The sequence below is a fragment of the Balaenoptera physalus genome (assembly GCF_965194825.1).
Source record: "Balaenoptera physalus genome assembly, chromosome: 1".
Classification (NCBI taxonomy): Eukaryota; Metazoa; Chordata; class Mammalia; order Artiodactyla; family Balaenopteridae; genus Balaenoptera; species Balaenoptera physalus.
The window spans coordinates 187337227-187352616 of record NC_138882.1 but is presented as its reverse complement, the minus strand read 5'-3'; the positions used below and the strand labels follow the sequence as shown (position 1 = coordinate 187352616).

The following is a 15390-nucleotide window of genomic DNA, read 5'->3' as shown; positions in this document are numbered from 1 at the left end:
GTAAGGCTTGGCCTTGGCCCGCCCCTGGCTCCGCCCCCCCGCCTCACCTGGCTGCGCGCCGGGACAAAGGTGGGCTACCTGGAGCGCTCAGGGGCGGGGCGCGCCGCGGACTGAGGCTGGAGGTGAGGATGCTGCTTTCGTCCCTGCCCTCCCGGCCCTCGGACCCGTCGGTCAGTGGGTCCGCCGCCTCCGCTCCTCGCCGCGTCTCCCCTCGGCTCCTGGCTCTGCTCCTGGGCCCCTCATCCGCCCGCCTTCCGCCGGACACTCACTTTTCCACGTTCTGACACTGCCTAGCGTGCGCCCTTGCCGCCCTCTTCCGGACGCGGCTCTCGCCCACTCTCCTCCTCGGCACTAGCCTTCTCCCTCTGGGACCCGGTCTCTCTTTGTCTCTCTGTCTCTGAGTCTCCGGGTGGTCTCTCAGGCTGGGGACCCCAGTCTGACATCGTTTGAAGAAGCTTGGAAGATTCCCTAAGCTCCGGACAGAGCTGGCAGGAGTGCCCTCTGCTTCTTTCGAGGCTGCCTACGGGGCTGGGGTGTGTTGCAGGTAGAGGGAGGTTCTGGCTGCGCCGCCCCCCCCCCCACCCCCACCCGCCAGCACTGCCCAGTTCCTCGCGCTAGCAACCCCGACAGCGCTGGCCTCGCTCTTCTGGCCCCGGCTCGGGCTCTCTCCCTCTCCACTGCTGGCTTTTCTCCAGCCGCGCGCCGGGGTCTCAGGCGCCTTCGGGAGCCCGGAGCCAAGGTTTGAGTCGTGAGACCTCTTGGGTTTCCCGCCAAGTCTTGCCTTACTCCACCGGCTGCTCCCTCTGCCCTCACCTCTGTCTGGTCTCTCTTGCGTGGAGCACTCTTCCATGCTGCCCACCTCCCAGCCTGGTGGCATGCAAGAAGTGTCCCAGTGCTGGTTCAGTACCATCCCTCTGGGGTCAGGCAGAAGGAGGCTGAGGGAGTGATCTTGGACAAAGGGACGCACTTCTGTGAGCCTCAGGGTCCCCTTCATAAAACGGGGATAATAGCACCTACCGATGGGGATATATGTGAAAGCAGGGAAAAAACATATTGGATGCCAGCAAGGCACACACTCGGTGGCCACGAGGGATTCTACAGTCCCAGTCCGTGGGTGGGGTGGGGATAGGGGGTCCACAGGAAGGGGGAAATGGATCAAAAATTCAGACTTAGAGACACTGAAGAGAAACCTGACTGTGGCCCCTCCCGTATCATGGTCACCTCCCCCTACACACTGTTGCAGGCACTCTTCTCTCTTTCTCTCCCTCCTCCTCTCTGCTTGTCCTAAAATCAGAGCTTAAAAATCAGAAAGAAAAGGGCGTCTGCTATCAAAATGAGATCAACGTGGCTGTGTCGATGTTGCCAACAGCTGGTCATTGATCATGAGGCATCCACGTGACTCATTCCCAATTCTGAATCTCTGTCTTGCACCCATTTCTTTTCTAATGGCTCTCGCTCACGAGCCATTTCCTTTCCTCTGGGGGGCATTGTCTTTTGGACCCTGCACCTGTTGTGTAATCACCCAAACCCTCTGACCATCGTCTATGTCATCGTGACAGGTGACACACCACCCCAGGAGTCCGGCAGTGATGTGGGCTTAGGGCCATAATGAGGGCAACTTCGGAAGAGGGACATCTTCTCCCGGCTGGAAAGTTCTGGGTCCCCCTAGCTGAGCTTTTTTTTTCAGCCACAGCCAGAGCTAGCAACTAGTGCCTTCCTCTTTAGAGAGGCAGGAATGGGACTGGAAACACCCACAGACACACACACACACCATCCGGACTCCTGCTCACAATCCTTCCTGCCACTTTCTCTGCCTCCCTTCCCACCGTTCAATTCACCCTGCTCCGCATCCCTAAATCTCTCAATAGCTCCCTGTTTCCACTAAATTAACTATGCTGCCTGCCTCCCATCACACCCCCGTCGGCATCTTGGGTTTCAGCCATGACGGAGGGCCGATCATCTCCACACCCTGACTGCCTCCGAGCTTTTGCTAGGGCTCTTCCCTCTATCTAAAATGTCTCCCCTTGCAGGCCAAGGTCAGATGGCCCCTCCTGTGGGGAGCCCTCCTGCTCTCCCTTGCCCCCCCCCCCGTCTCTCCCGCGGTCTGCACTTCCCTGGGCGGGGCTGGGTCTTGTTCTACTTGGGGCCCCAGTGCCTGAGACACAGCAGGTGCTCTGTCCATATTTGTTCTAATATATGGAATCCTTGACCAAGGAGATAGGAATGAACTGAAAATTGCAAGCCACAGGTTATCCATGTGTTTCACTGGGTCCTGCTAGCCAGGCCAGGGGCAGAGTTGGCCCTAGGGCAGACTGGTGAGGTTGTGGAGCGGCAGCAAGCCTCCTGGAAAGTCCCTGTGGTACTGGGGGCTCTGCACGCCTCCAGAAGATGAGGATGATTTCTGTGCCTGATGCGAACAGAGGAAATCGGCTAGACAGGGAAGCGACTGCCCAAGTTCAGCAGACTAGCTTAGCAGCTCTGTGACCTGGACCTTCACTTGCCTCAGCCAGAAATGTGGCAGAGCAGGGGTTTTGCATCCTGGCCTCCCTGACTCTACAGCCTGGGAAGAACAGGAGCTGGGCATGTTCCCGGGGTGGGGAGGAGACATACTAACATCCCTCCACTGGCCCATTCAGGTGCCATCCGCCTCTCTTGCTGGTCCAGGCCCTCTGCTTGTCCTACCCCAGCCCTTCCTCTCAGTGGGCCACCGTAGCCAATGGGACACAGGCTTTCCCAGGAAGGACCCTGCCATTAGAGGCCCTGTCACCACCTTCACACCAGTCCCCAGCTTTGGCGGCCTGGCACTGACCATCTGGGACACATCTGAGTGAGTGTAGGGGTACCAGTGTGAGAATCCAGAGCAGCTGGGATAAAGTAATTGCAGACCTCACGTTTTTAGGGGCCCCCTCTGTGCCAGGCGCTGGGTTAAGGCCCCCACCGTGTGTCATCCCTGAAAGTCACAGCATCAGCACTAGTATTAGTTACTGAGTTAGCATGAGGCATGGTCAAAGAGTCTGCCTTTGGAGTCAGGTGGCCACAGGTTCAAATCCCAGCCCTACCACTCTCTCTACTGTGTAACCTTGAGCAAATCCTTCAAATCTTTGTCCCAGTGTTGAACCATCGTTACTATTGTTATTACCTGAAAAATATTGTCCACTTCAATGGGCTGAATTATAAACTAGATAATACTTATAAAGCTCTAAGCCTAGAGTAGTTGATGCCCTATAAATGACACCCAAACAAACATTCATTTTTCAGATGTAGGATTGAAGCCCAGAGAGGTTAATTGACTTGTCCAGGGTCACACAGCTATTAAATGCTGGAGCCAGGATTCACACCCAGGCTTGTCTGACTCCAGGTGTCTTTCTACTCCACACTGACCTCTGCCGGAACTGACAGTGGGCATTTTCTCACTTGATGATTAAGTGATGGGTGCAACCAAATTGTCTGGGAACCAAGATAATGAAATTTGGGGAATAGGGGGCCAGGAGGATGGCTTAGGAGAGGAGGAGGGGTGGCGAGTACCTGTAATGTAGCAGGAGGTAGGACTCCACTCCCTCCCCCCAAAACAACACCCCTACATCAGTTTTTTCGAGGTGTGAGGCCTTAGGAGGGTGGGAATTCCCAAGGCTGCTGTTGCAAATAATAAAAGCAGATGGTGCTGCCCCTGCGGGAAAGCCAAACCTCATTTGCCAAGACAATGGTCCTCTCCAGGCTGGCCTGGGCCTGTGCTGACCTGCCCCACCGAAGCCATCGATCACCCCACCGAGGACTGAGGACGTGGCCGCCTGTGCCTGCCCCCCTGCACACGCAGGCACAGATGCACAAACACTTCCAGGAACCCACCCCCAAGCCCCACTCCCACTCTTTCCCCTCCTCATAATAACAACAGCTACTGTTTGTTGCACCCTTACTGGGTACCACTCACTCTGTATACCTTTGCCTCCCCTCATTCTCGCAACCTCCAGCATTTTACAGGAGAGGAAACCGAGGCTCAGAGAGGTCAAATGAGTTGCCCAAGGTCACACAGCTCTTTCCGCTCTGGTCAGGGGGGCTCTCCCATGGCTCAGCTTAATGGGTTTGGGCTGACATTTTTGTGTTTGAATCAGTAATAATTACATCTGTGCCTCAATCTTTCATTAGGTCTGTGGCCTCCCTGCCAGGTCAGAGTGGGGACACCCGGAGGGGAAGGACTGTGTCTTTGCCCACAGAATAGAAGCTCCCTCCAGCAAAGTGTATGTTTTCCCCATGTTCTGGGAACTTCCAAGGCCAGAGCTGTGTCTCCCCTATGAGATTGGGAAATCCCTAAGGGCAGCAACAGGATCTCCCCTGTTACACTGGAGGCTTCCTGGGGCAGGGGCTGCTTTTCTTGCTCAGACTGAGAGCTCCCTGAGGACAGGAGCCGTGTCTCATCAGTCTAAGAGTCCGCCAAGGCAAGACCTAGGTCTTCCCTGTTACAGTGGGAGCTCCCCAGGGCCAGGGCTATTGTCCCCAATCAGACTGGCAATCTCCAGAAGCAGGGACAAGGTCTTCAGACTAGAGCAGTTTCCCTTGCATGGCATCCAGGTCCTGCACCCAGAGGAGCTCAGCAAGTGGTGACTGTCTGGTTCACTGTCCCTGGCAGTCTCCACCCTGGTGCTCCACGGGTCAAGAGGCAGAGTTCTCTGTGTGAGGCCAGGTTGACACAAAGGCATGTGGAGGGGTAGGTGGGGCTCTGGCTGTTCTGAGGCCTAGGGGGGCTGACAGGCCCCTTCCTATTGGGCAGGAGGCACTTTGGGGGCCATAGAGCCTCAGGGGGGCAGGGGAGATGGGTAGGGACTAGCTCAGGACTGTCAAGGCCAATCCACCAATGAGTACCCCCCAGGGCAGATGTTTCAACTCTTATCTCCCCTCCCCCCTTCCAGGGAGCTCATCTTTGCTGCCTTCCATCCCACCTACACTGCCTGAGTTCCTTCCATACCTGGAAACCTCCCCTTCCCCAATCACACAGAAGTCCTCATTTCCTAAATAGTCAAAATCTCATGACAGGCTAATAATCCCATTTCACAGACAGGGAAATTATGACTCATGATGAGGTGTGATGGTGGGAGGATCGTGGGAGGGGCTAGGGAGACAGAATCTAGTCCCAGATTGACTTGGGAAGAGCACAGCCCAAGAATTTAGGATCCCCCTCCCCTCCCCCACTCTCATTGAGGACATAACTGGTTTTGTTTTTTTTGTTTTTTTTTAACATCTTTATTGGAATATAATTGCTTTACAATGGTGTGTTAGTTTCTGCTGTATAACAAAGTGAATCAGCTATACATGTGCATACATCCCCATATCTCCTCCCTCTTGTGTCTCCCTCCCGCCCTCCCTATCCCACCCCTCTAGGTGGTCACAAAGCACCAAGCTGATCTCCCTGTGCTATGCGGCTGCTTCCCACTAGCTATCTATTTTACATTTGGTAGTGTATATATGTCCATGCCACTCTCTCACTTCGTCCCAGCTTCCCCTTCCCCCTCCCCGTGTCCTCAAGCCCATTCTCTATGTCTGCGTCTTTATTCCTGTCCTGCCCCTAGGTTCTTCAGAACCTTTTTTTTTTTTTTTAGATTCCATATATATGTGTTAACATACAGTATTTGTTTTTCTCTTTCTGACTTACTTCACTCTGTATGACAGTCTCTAGGTCCATCCACCTCACTACAAATAACTCAATTTCGTTTCTTTTTATGGCTGAGTAATATTCCATTGTATATATGTGCCACATCTTCTTTATCCATTCATCTGTCGATGGACACTTAGGCTGCTTCCATGTCCTGGCTATTGTAAACAGAGCTGCAATGAACATTGTGGTACATGACTCTTTTTGAAATATGGGACATAACTATTTTGATTGAACAATTACAACTACTCATTTTCCAGCCCTGGGGGAATCCACTCCCCCTAAAGAAGACAGTAACCTGCTGTCTTAGATGCTCTAAGACCCCAACTGGAGTTCCAGGTTTGTGGAGCTGACTACCAGGTGGCCCCACTGTTCTAAGAGCAGAAGGGGGTACCTGGGGATGGCCACCTCCATTGTCCGATTCCAGCCATTCCAGGAAGTGTCCAGTCAAGTCATGAGGAAGTGCCAGAGGGAAGAGTCAGGCAGATAATTCCAAGTTAGAGCATTCCTAAAATCTTCACGGCAGTATGGAAACAAAATCAGAGATAATTCCTGCATCTCACAAAATCTGTCCTAAGCACTACGGACTTGGGGTTCTGGGCATACAAACACTGCCCCCAGGGCTCCCAGGGATGAGAGTGGAGTGAGAGTTCTTTATATATTAAGGAGTTAATCTCTTGTCTGCTGTATGTGTTGCAGAAATGTCCACTGAAGAGTTTTAAGCAGGAAAGCTAGTGTCCGATTTGTTCTTCTGACCACAAAGTGGAGGGTGTTTGGGTGATAAGCTGGGGCCTGGGCAGACAGCAGCACCGAAGGCTGTTTGTGTTACTGGAAACATGGCAGGGAATGTGGCAAGAGTTCTGTGATAAGGGGGCACCCACACAGAGCCCAGTCTGGCCTGAGGCAGCTACTGTGAAGGACAGAATTCAGCCCTTAGTGTCAGGGTCCCCAGAGATGCCCAGCAGGCCACAAAACTGCAGACCCACTTCCCCCTTAAGCCGGGAGAGCTCATCACCTGTGGCTAAGAATACTGGCTCCCAGATTGCCCCAGAGGAAGGCTGGGTTCTCTTAAGGGAGCAAGATCCCCTTGGAGACGTTTCTTGGCCTCTCAGGGGTAGAGGTCCCTTCTGGTCCAGGTTTAGCAGAAGGCAGCTACCTTCCAGTTTCTTATGAGCTAAAGAGGGTTAGGATGTTTCCATGTGGAGGGTCCTTTCAAGACCTGAGCTGTGGCCAGGGGAGTGGCAGGAATCAGGGCCCCTTCGTGTTCAGATCCCTGACCCCCAGCACTGTGCACCCCTTTCTGAAGAGTCCTTGAAAGATAGAAGTGTCCCAGTCATCCCAGAGACCGCTGTACTGGTCTCAGGATGCCCATCCCAGCGGCTCGGTGGGTTAGGGTTTCATCTGTGTGCTGGGGGTCAGTCACGGTTAGAGAGGTGACCAGAGCAAGGCAGAGCTCCTCCAAAAGCGAATGAGAGGGAGGGCTGGCCCAGGAATGGGCTTGTTATCGTCACACATGGTTGTGTTTTGTCTTTTTTTTTTTGGCCAAGCTGCTTGCGGAATCTTAGTTCCCTGACAAGGGATTGAACCTGCGCCCTCGGCAGTGAAGGTGCAGAGTTCTAACTACTGGACCGCCAGGGAATTCCCACGTTTTGTCTTTGAACATTCACAAATATGTCCTCTGAATTCATGCTACTTCACAATACCTGTCCCTGGTCCCTGGGGGCTCACTCCAGAACCTGGAGGATATGATGTGCCATCCCTCCCGACAGGGGGCTGTCAGTTGGATAGACAGACAGATGGAGGAGTCTTGTCACTGTGGATCACTAATTCCTAGGCTCCCTTGGCAGACCGAGCCCTCGAGACCATCTAATCTAACCCAGTGATCCAGTGGTCTTCTTCCCCTACGTGCCCCCCCCATTATTTTTTGCACAGTACAAATCATTTCCCATGAAATCTTATCCATAATCCCAACATATAAAATCAATAAAGGCAGCATTTTATGAGCGATGTAGCACCTCACCAACACCACCAATAATCTCTTCCCCAAACCAAAATTTTCTCCATTTCGTGCAGATACAGTTTCAAGCCCTACATGCCGTCAGACTCTCTTCAGCCTCTCCTCCATGGAGATGCTGTGTGACCACTGTTATGCCCCCACTGTACAATATTGCCTATTTTACAGTAAATCAAGGAGAAAAAAGAAGCTGTCTTCAATGGTATAAAAGCAGGCTATGGATGTCAGTTGCACTTGTCGATATGAGACCGAGCCTCTAACAGGCTTTGGTCGTTGGTGTCCAGAAAATCCTGGAGCATGTCAATAAGTAGCTGCAAATGGCAACAGTTCTTTTAAACTGCTCACCTTGCATCCCTGGAACACTCTTCAGTGACCCGGGAGAAGGCCAAGTTATTGTGGGGTTGTGCCCGAGCTAAAAGTGTGTAGAGGACGCATTTGAGAGTGCCTGTTGTTTTTACCTACAGTTTTCAAAATAGTTTAACAAATATTTTTTAAAAGTGAGGTTAGAATCACATGCTTAGAGAACCCCTGAAGCATCTCTACCAAATATGGTGGCTCAAATGTGTCAATTTCACACGCGAGAAGGAGGCGCAGCGTCAGGGAGGGGGGTTGACGGCCAAGTTCTCCGGGTGGGTGGTTGTCTGGCTCACAGCCTGGACTGAGCGTCATACTCCCTAGGCTCCATCAGAGCGTCATGGATATTCCTGGCCCGGGATTCCCATCGGACCCCCTTCAGCCAGCCCTGCTCCCGCCTCCCACCCCCCCTACCCGCCCCCTTCTCCCGTCCAACCCATCAGGCATCGGCTGAGCTGATCAGTAAAGGAGGAATTCAGACCTCACTGTTGTCTGCCAGGCAGGTGGGCAGGAGCTCCCCTAGTCGCCCGGCTCCCAAATGCAAGGCTGTTATGGGGATGGGGGAGGGGGCTCAGGAATCAAAGTGAGCTCCGGGCTCCATCAACTGCCTTCATTTGCATGTAACACTGCCTGCAGGCTTCTGGATGGAGACCACGCTGGCAGTTCAACTCTGCACAGTATGGGGACAGGATAAGGGCACGAGACAAGCCCCTTTCCCCTCCTTTGTCAGTTTCCTCTTCCCAGCTGCCTGGTACCCCCCTCCGGGGCCCTGGCTGCACTCACAGCAATGGCAAGAGATTACCCGGGGGAGGCAGGAGACTCCTTACAAAGCTCAGTGGACGGGCAACGGGGTGCAGAGAGAACCCAGGCCTTGAGGTGGGGCTTTGTCACTCACCTGTGGTGTCACCTTGTGTTTGTGGCTTACCCTCCCAGAGCCTGGGTTTCCTCATTTTAAAAATAATGGAGAACAACCTGCCCTGTGCAGGGCAATTGAGAGGATGCAATAAGAAACGGATGAAGTAAGCTTGTAAGAGCCTGGGCTTTCCAGCCGCTCAGGGAGTGGCAGCTCCTATGATGACAATTGCTCTTGTTCAGTTTAGTTTTTAAGGAGTCGCTAGTAGATCTCTGTTGTGAGACGGCTGTCTCTGGGTTGTGGATTGTTCTCAAGTCCCTCGACTGCCCTTGTCCCGGGCGACTGAAAGCTGTGGCGCGTCCCCAGTCCTGGGGGAAAGCGACCCAGGCCCAAAGGAGCAGGCTTTATGCGCAAACCTCGGGCAGAACCATCCCGGACTGACGGGGGCGGGCGACGTGGGGCACCTGCTGCCCCTTTTCTCCCGGCTGCCTGGTGCCCTGGGAGGCAGCCTCCAGCTGGCTTCCAGACCGGCAGAGTGGATCGGAGCCCGCACCGCTGTGGATCCTTGGTGCAGCTTCTCTAGCAGCCCGCGTTCCCTGAGTGGCTCTTTGCCAGGCTGGCATCTTGGCTGCTGGAATGTGCCAAGATTCAAGTACAAATGCTGTGGGCTTGGGGACAGGGCTCCATGCAGTCTTCAGGGCAAAGAGGTGCCAGGATCCCCAACGCTCACTCAGCTCTCTCCTTCTCTCTCTCTCTCTGTCGCACACACACACAAACACACGCACCCTCCCTGGGAATTTTTTACGATCTTCTGCTCAGGTGTCAGTTTGATTCCATTCTGATCCGTAGTTATCAGTGCCTATTATTTGCAGGGTCTTGTAAATCTGACAGGAACAGAGGGGAAAGGGATCTTCCCCAGATCTTCTCAGGGACTTTATTTTATTTATTTATTTTAATATTTATTTATTTATCTGGCTGCGCCAGGTCTTAGTTGCGGCATTCGGGATCTTTTAGTTGTGGCACGTGAGATCTAGTTCCCCGACCAGGGATCGAACCCGGGCCCCCTGCATTGGGAGTGTGGAGTCTTAACCTCTGGACCACCAGGGAACTCCCTAGTCGGGGACTTTAAACAAGGCTGATTGCCCCAGCAGGAAATGAGCCGGGCAGAGCTGGGTGGGAGCCCCGAGGGGGGAGTTTTCTGCCAGAAGGGACATTTGGGACGAGTCCCAGAGAATGGGCAGGATTTCCACAGAGAGAGAGATGGGGGTGAAGAGGAGAGGCTGTTCCGGGCAGAGGGAGCAGCCTCAGCGAGAAGAGAGACACAGGAAAGCTGGGAGGTGCTCGAGGCCCAGGGCATAGTCTCTATCGGCTGTGACGGGGAGGAAATAGAAGTCAGGGCTGCAAAGTTAGGTTGGGGCCACGTTATACAAGATCTTGAGTGCCAAAGTGAGGAATGTGTGGTTAAATGGGAAAGGGATAGGGAGCCATGGACAGTTCGGAGCAGGAGAGGGTCAGGATCAGAGGAGTTTGGCAGCAGAATGGGCTGGGTCCGGGGGCTAGATGGTGCTGATATTCACCCAGGAGAGGGATGGCCTCTCAGGTGCCTCAGCCTGCACGCTGAAATCCCCCCTCCCTGCCCCAGGCTGGCCGCGTACATGATTCGTGGGGTGCAAAGGGTGGGAGGGAACCAAGATGGCACTGAAGTTGGGGTTCCTGGGTATGATGAACAGACCCATGGCCACCGGCAAGGGCTTGGTAAGTGGACTTCATTGGGAGAGATGACAAGTATGGGTGGGGTCGTGATGCACAGGGGTGTAGGGTTGGGATAGGGCTGGGCTTCAGCTCCTGGCTCTGCAGGGGAGGATCTGTCCTCTGGGACTAGGGCCCAGGCTGGTCACCGAGCTCAGAGGCTGGCTCCGGGTCACTGATCGGCCTCATGTGTGTCCACAGGGACAGCACGCTGCCCATACACGCCGTGGGGCTGCCCCCCCCTCACCCCTCTGCCAAGCCTCATCTGGTCCCTTGCCTGCACTTTTGGGGTGTCCCGCCTTGCTCCTCTCTACTCTCAAGGTGGAGGGATTCTGTTCACCGGGCCAGTGTCCCAAAGGCTCCCTGTTGATGGTGCCCTGCGGGTTTCTCCCAGGTTATCGATGTGATGTCCCCGCAGGACAGAAGGGCGGGGCTGGGTCAGGTCAGCATCCAACACAGACTCAGCCTTTCTCAGCCACAGGGAGAGGAGGATGGAGTCTGGTAAATGCAGCCTGGCATCTGCCTGAGGCCTGGAAATAGGGTTGGAGGGGTCCCCGGGAGCAGAACAATGCTTGACTGACACGCCTCTCAAAGGGCCCCTCCTCCTCCCACCTGGCTGCCTCAGGAGTGCAGGCCTGGCCTGAGCACCGGCCTCCCGGGCCCTCATTATGGAAAGGCTGGGGCTGAGGCCGGTGGGGCAGAGCCCAGGGCAGTAGAGGCCCGCACCTGCCAGGGGACCACTACACGCCAGCTGGGGGATGAAGGAAGAGCAGGATATCTCTTCCCAGAGTGGGTCAGCCTGTCCTCCCCACCCACTTCAAGGGCCCCTCACTCAGCGTTGGCTAACGGTGAACCTGGGGTGGGATGGCCAGTGCGGGGGCTGCAGGAACTGAGGAGGGAGAGACGCCAGCAGTCATCCCCAGGCCACCAGCCTTTCCTCAGCCCTGGGCAATTACAAGGCCACAAATCACAAGGAAACGGTTGTGTAAGCACCTCTGTGAACCTAATGGAATATGCAGGGGGCCCAGGGAGGCCATAAAAATTCAATCAGCCTGGCTAACCTGGTGCCCAGCTCAGCTGGATGCAGTGAGGTTGGTGTAGGGGGGAGGGCTAGGGGGGAGGGGCCCCAGGGGGTGGGATACTCCCATCATCCCCCAGCCACGAGTCTCCTGAGCCTTAGCTCCAAGTCCTTCTGGAGCATCCGGGGGTTCCGACTCTCCCTCTGGCACAGAGGGGGGAGCAGTGAGGTCCCCTGAGGAGACCCCACTTCTGGTGCAGAAGGATGGGCTGTCCCCAGTGTATGTCAGAGGTAGCTCACCCCACCCTGCAGGGTCAGAGTCAAGCCTCCAAAGCTCCCCAGCCCCAGCAGGGACAGTGCCTGCCATGTTAGAACCTGCCTGGAACTTGGAGGAAAAGAAAAGGCGAGGCCTGGGCTGTCCTGGGACAGCACGTGGGAGATCAGAGCACAGGCATAGCAGTTGCATAAATGCCACATACTCCGTGTGACAGCCTCTCTGAGCCTTTATTTCCACTTCAGAAAATAATAGGCGTTACTTCAGAGAGTCGGTGAAAGGACCAAGTGATAGAAATTCACACCAAACGCTGAACACTATTCTTACTTACAGCACGTGCTCAAATGCTATTATTCCATTTGTTTGAATTTAGGCTTTGAGTCAAGTCCCTGGGACTATCGGCCTATTTCTGAGCTTGGAGGGACTCAGCTCATTCCAGGGAACTTAGCCAAAGGCAGAGGTTTGTACAGAAAGAGGAATCTAGACTAATCTGGAGCCTGGGCGCTTCTTAAACTATTGAAACCAGGGATTCTCAGCTTCAGCACTGGGGTCTTTGTGGGCCAGTGATTCCCTGTCATGGGGGGTCCTGTGCATTGTAGGGTGTTTAGCGGCATCCCTGGCCTCCACCCAGTAAAGTCAGTGGTGCTGCCTAATTTTGACCACCAAAAATGTCTCCAGATGTTGCCAAACGTCCCCTGGAGGGGTGAGGGGGCAAAGTCCCCCTCCATCCCTGTTGAGAAACACTACACTATAATAGTGTGAGTGAGGGGACTGGGGAGAGGGGACGTGGAGGGGGAGGAGGGCTGCCCCCTTAGAGTCCTACTTTTCTTGCAGGGAAAAGCCCATGGCTGGGCCCACCACCCACGATGCCCCCATGCTGTTCCTTGCCCTCCTCCTGCTCCTGGAGCTGAGCCTGGCAGTCTCCTTGGGAACCGGAAGCTCTGCTCGGAACCTCCCGGAGAATCACATCGACCTCCCGGGCCCAGCACTGTGGACGCCCCAGACCAGCCACCACCGCCGGCAGGGCCTGGGCAAGAAGGAGCGTGGCCCAGGCACACCTGGCCGGGCCCAGGATGGGGCTGTGGTTGCCACCACCAGGCAGGCCTCCAGGCTGCCAGGGGCAGGGGAGCTGCTGCCTGGGCAGAGTCCTGCAGGCCTGCTGCAGGACAAGGATCTGCTCCTGGGGCTGACACTGCCCTACCCCGAGAAGCAGAGCCGGTCTCCAGGGTCAGAGAGGGTGAAGAAACGAGGCAGAGAGCACAAGAGACGTAAGGAGAGGTTGAAGCTGCACAGAGGTAGCTGGAGGTCTGCGAGGGGGTGGGGCCCTGCAACGAAAGGGGGAGGGGGAGTGGGGGAGAGGGATCAGATCCAAATGGCCAAGCAGACTTCAGGGACAGGACAGGGAGGCAGGGGAGGGGGGGAAAGGGGGGGCGGAGGTGTCAATGGTGTGAGGTCCCTGGGAGGACATCCAGAGGTCCCAAAGGGGGCAGGTAGTGGACACCCCAGAGGAAGGGAGGGGTCTCACTGAAGTCAGAGGGATCTGGTAAGAAATGGACACTGGGAAAGGCCTGGGCGTGGAGCATGGGAGGAAGAGAAGGACATGTGGCCATAGGAGCTCAGTCTTATCAATAGATCATCCTCCTAAATCAGGAAGTTCTACCTCGTATCTGACCTAAATCCATCCTACTGTAAGTCCTGAGTAGAGATGGGACAGTTCGGTGCCCTCCAAGCACATCACTTCATCAACTCCGAGGCACAGAGCTGAGGCCAAGAGCTTAGACTGTGAAGCCAGATCTGCCTCAGGTCTGATTCTGGTTCCACTACTTACTGGCAAGTCATCTTTCTGTGCCTCAGTTTCTGCAAAGTGAGTGTAATGGCCCCTTCTGCCCTCGGGGTAGATTCAGAGACGGCTTGCTCTCTGGAGTACCCAGAATGGCGCCTGGCACTTGGCAGGGGCGATGGGCAGAGGTTGTTACTAGTTAATTCTCAGCTTTCTCTCAGGGCTGAGTCAGTGTCCTCCGACCTGGACACGGCTGACCAAGGAGAGCGGTCGCGTCCTTATTTCTCCTGCCTCTGCTCTGTTCGTTGGATGGGGTTTCTTCCTCGTCTTTCTGACCTTCCTTTAAGTTCCCTCCACGTTCCCAAATCCCCTGTGAGCCGAACCACCCACTGGTCCCAGCCTCCCCGGAATAAACATGTCCCCGCAGCCCCATCCAGCAGGCTCCTCCCCAGTCTTCCGTGGCCAGAGCCCGGGCAGGCAACCTCGGCTTCCAAGTCTCTACATGTGACGTGACTGCCTCTAGGGGCTGACTGAATGCCACAGGCATGGGTGGGGGCGGGGGCTCTGCAGGAGGCGGGTGATGGAGCCTCAGCCCCACCTTCTCCTGCAAACAGCTGGGGCTTGCTTCCCTGCCAGGCCCGCTGAGACCCCCCCCAGGTGGACAGAACACGGGGGGAGCGGGCCCACTTAGACTCTCAGCCTCCCGCCCCTGGGGATCACGTGTCAGGTGGGGTGGGGGCAGTGGCAGCCTTGAGAGCAAGCGAGAAGGCATACACGGGGCGTGGACTCAGCCCGGCCCAGCTGCAGCCCCGGCTCCCGTGGACCAGCGGGGCGCTCCCACGAGAGTGGGTGAGTGGAGGTCTGGAGTCCAGGCCCAGGCCTGCTGACTACCTGTAAGGTCTCAGGCTGATGGGGCCTCAGTTGCCTTCTGTAAAATGAATAGAGCAGATTCAGTGGTCCCCGGGTCCCCTTCCTACTCTCTGGGGTTCATCTCTGAATGGTGGGGAGGCCCCAACTGACCCAACCAACCTTAAAGTCAGATCTTGCCTGAGAAAAAGAGGCAAGGATGAGCCTGGGGCCTCTAGCTTTTCTCGAAGCCCCCTGGTTCCCGACCACCCCCCAACCCTGCACACTCTCCCCCCTCACACTCATCCTACCCCATGCCCATATATCTTGGAAGGCAGCGTCAGTGGTTAAAAGTATTGGTTTTGCATCAGATGGACCTGGGTTCGAATTCAGACTTTGATACTCACTAGCTGTGTGCTCTCAGGCAAGTTGCCTAACTTCTCTGTGCTTCAGTTTCCTTCCCTGTAGATGAGGCTGAAAGAGTACCTCCCTGCCAGAGCTCCTGCAAAGGTTAGGTGAAATAATGCTTGTAAAGCAGGACCCAGAGTACAACGTGGTCCCAGCACACAGCATGTACTCAATAAACAGGGTCATTATCACCACGTAGGGAGCTCTCACCTCCCAGCCTTCTCAAAGGCCTCTGCCTCCCTGCAATGCCTCTCAGCCTCATCACGTTGCTCCCCTACTCAAACTTACTCTCCTCCAGGAAGCCTTCCGTGGTTAATCCTACTAAGTTCCATTCATTGCACTTACACTGCTGGCTGCACCCAACCAACCCAGACTTGAAGTTGCTGGAATATTGCTTTAGAGCAAGAATCCTGGGCCGTCTCCCCAGCAACACTGCAAATTCATCCAAGA

The 15390-nt window shown here is 55.2% G+C and overlaps 1 protein-coding gene across 2 annotated transcripts in view; it reads left to right on the top strand.

Annotated features, from left to right (window-relative positions):
* DRAXIN (dorsal inhibitory axon guidance protein) overlaps positions 1-15390 on the top strand; it is a 28783-nt gene that overhangs the window by 133 nt on the left and 13260 nt on the right. Inside the window, exon 2 of one of the 2 annotated variants that reach the window (XM_082414185.1) lies at positions 12741-13174. In XM_082414185.1, coding sequence (XP_082270311.1) covers positions 12751-13174 — 424 coding nt within the window. In that variant the 5' untranslated portion in view covers positions 12741-12750. Of the gene's footprint in view, positions 1-12740; positions 13202-15390 lie in introns of both variants that reach the window. The other variant, XM_082414184.1, reaches the window with a different exon arrangement.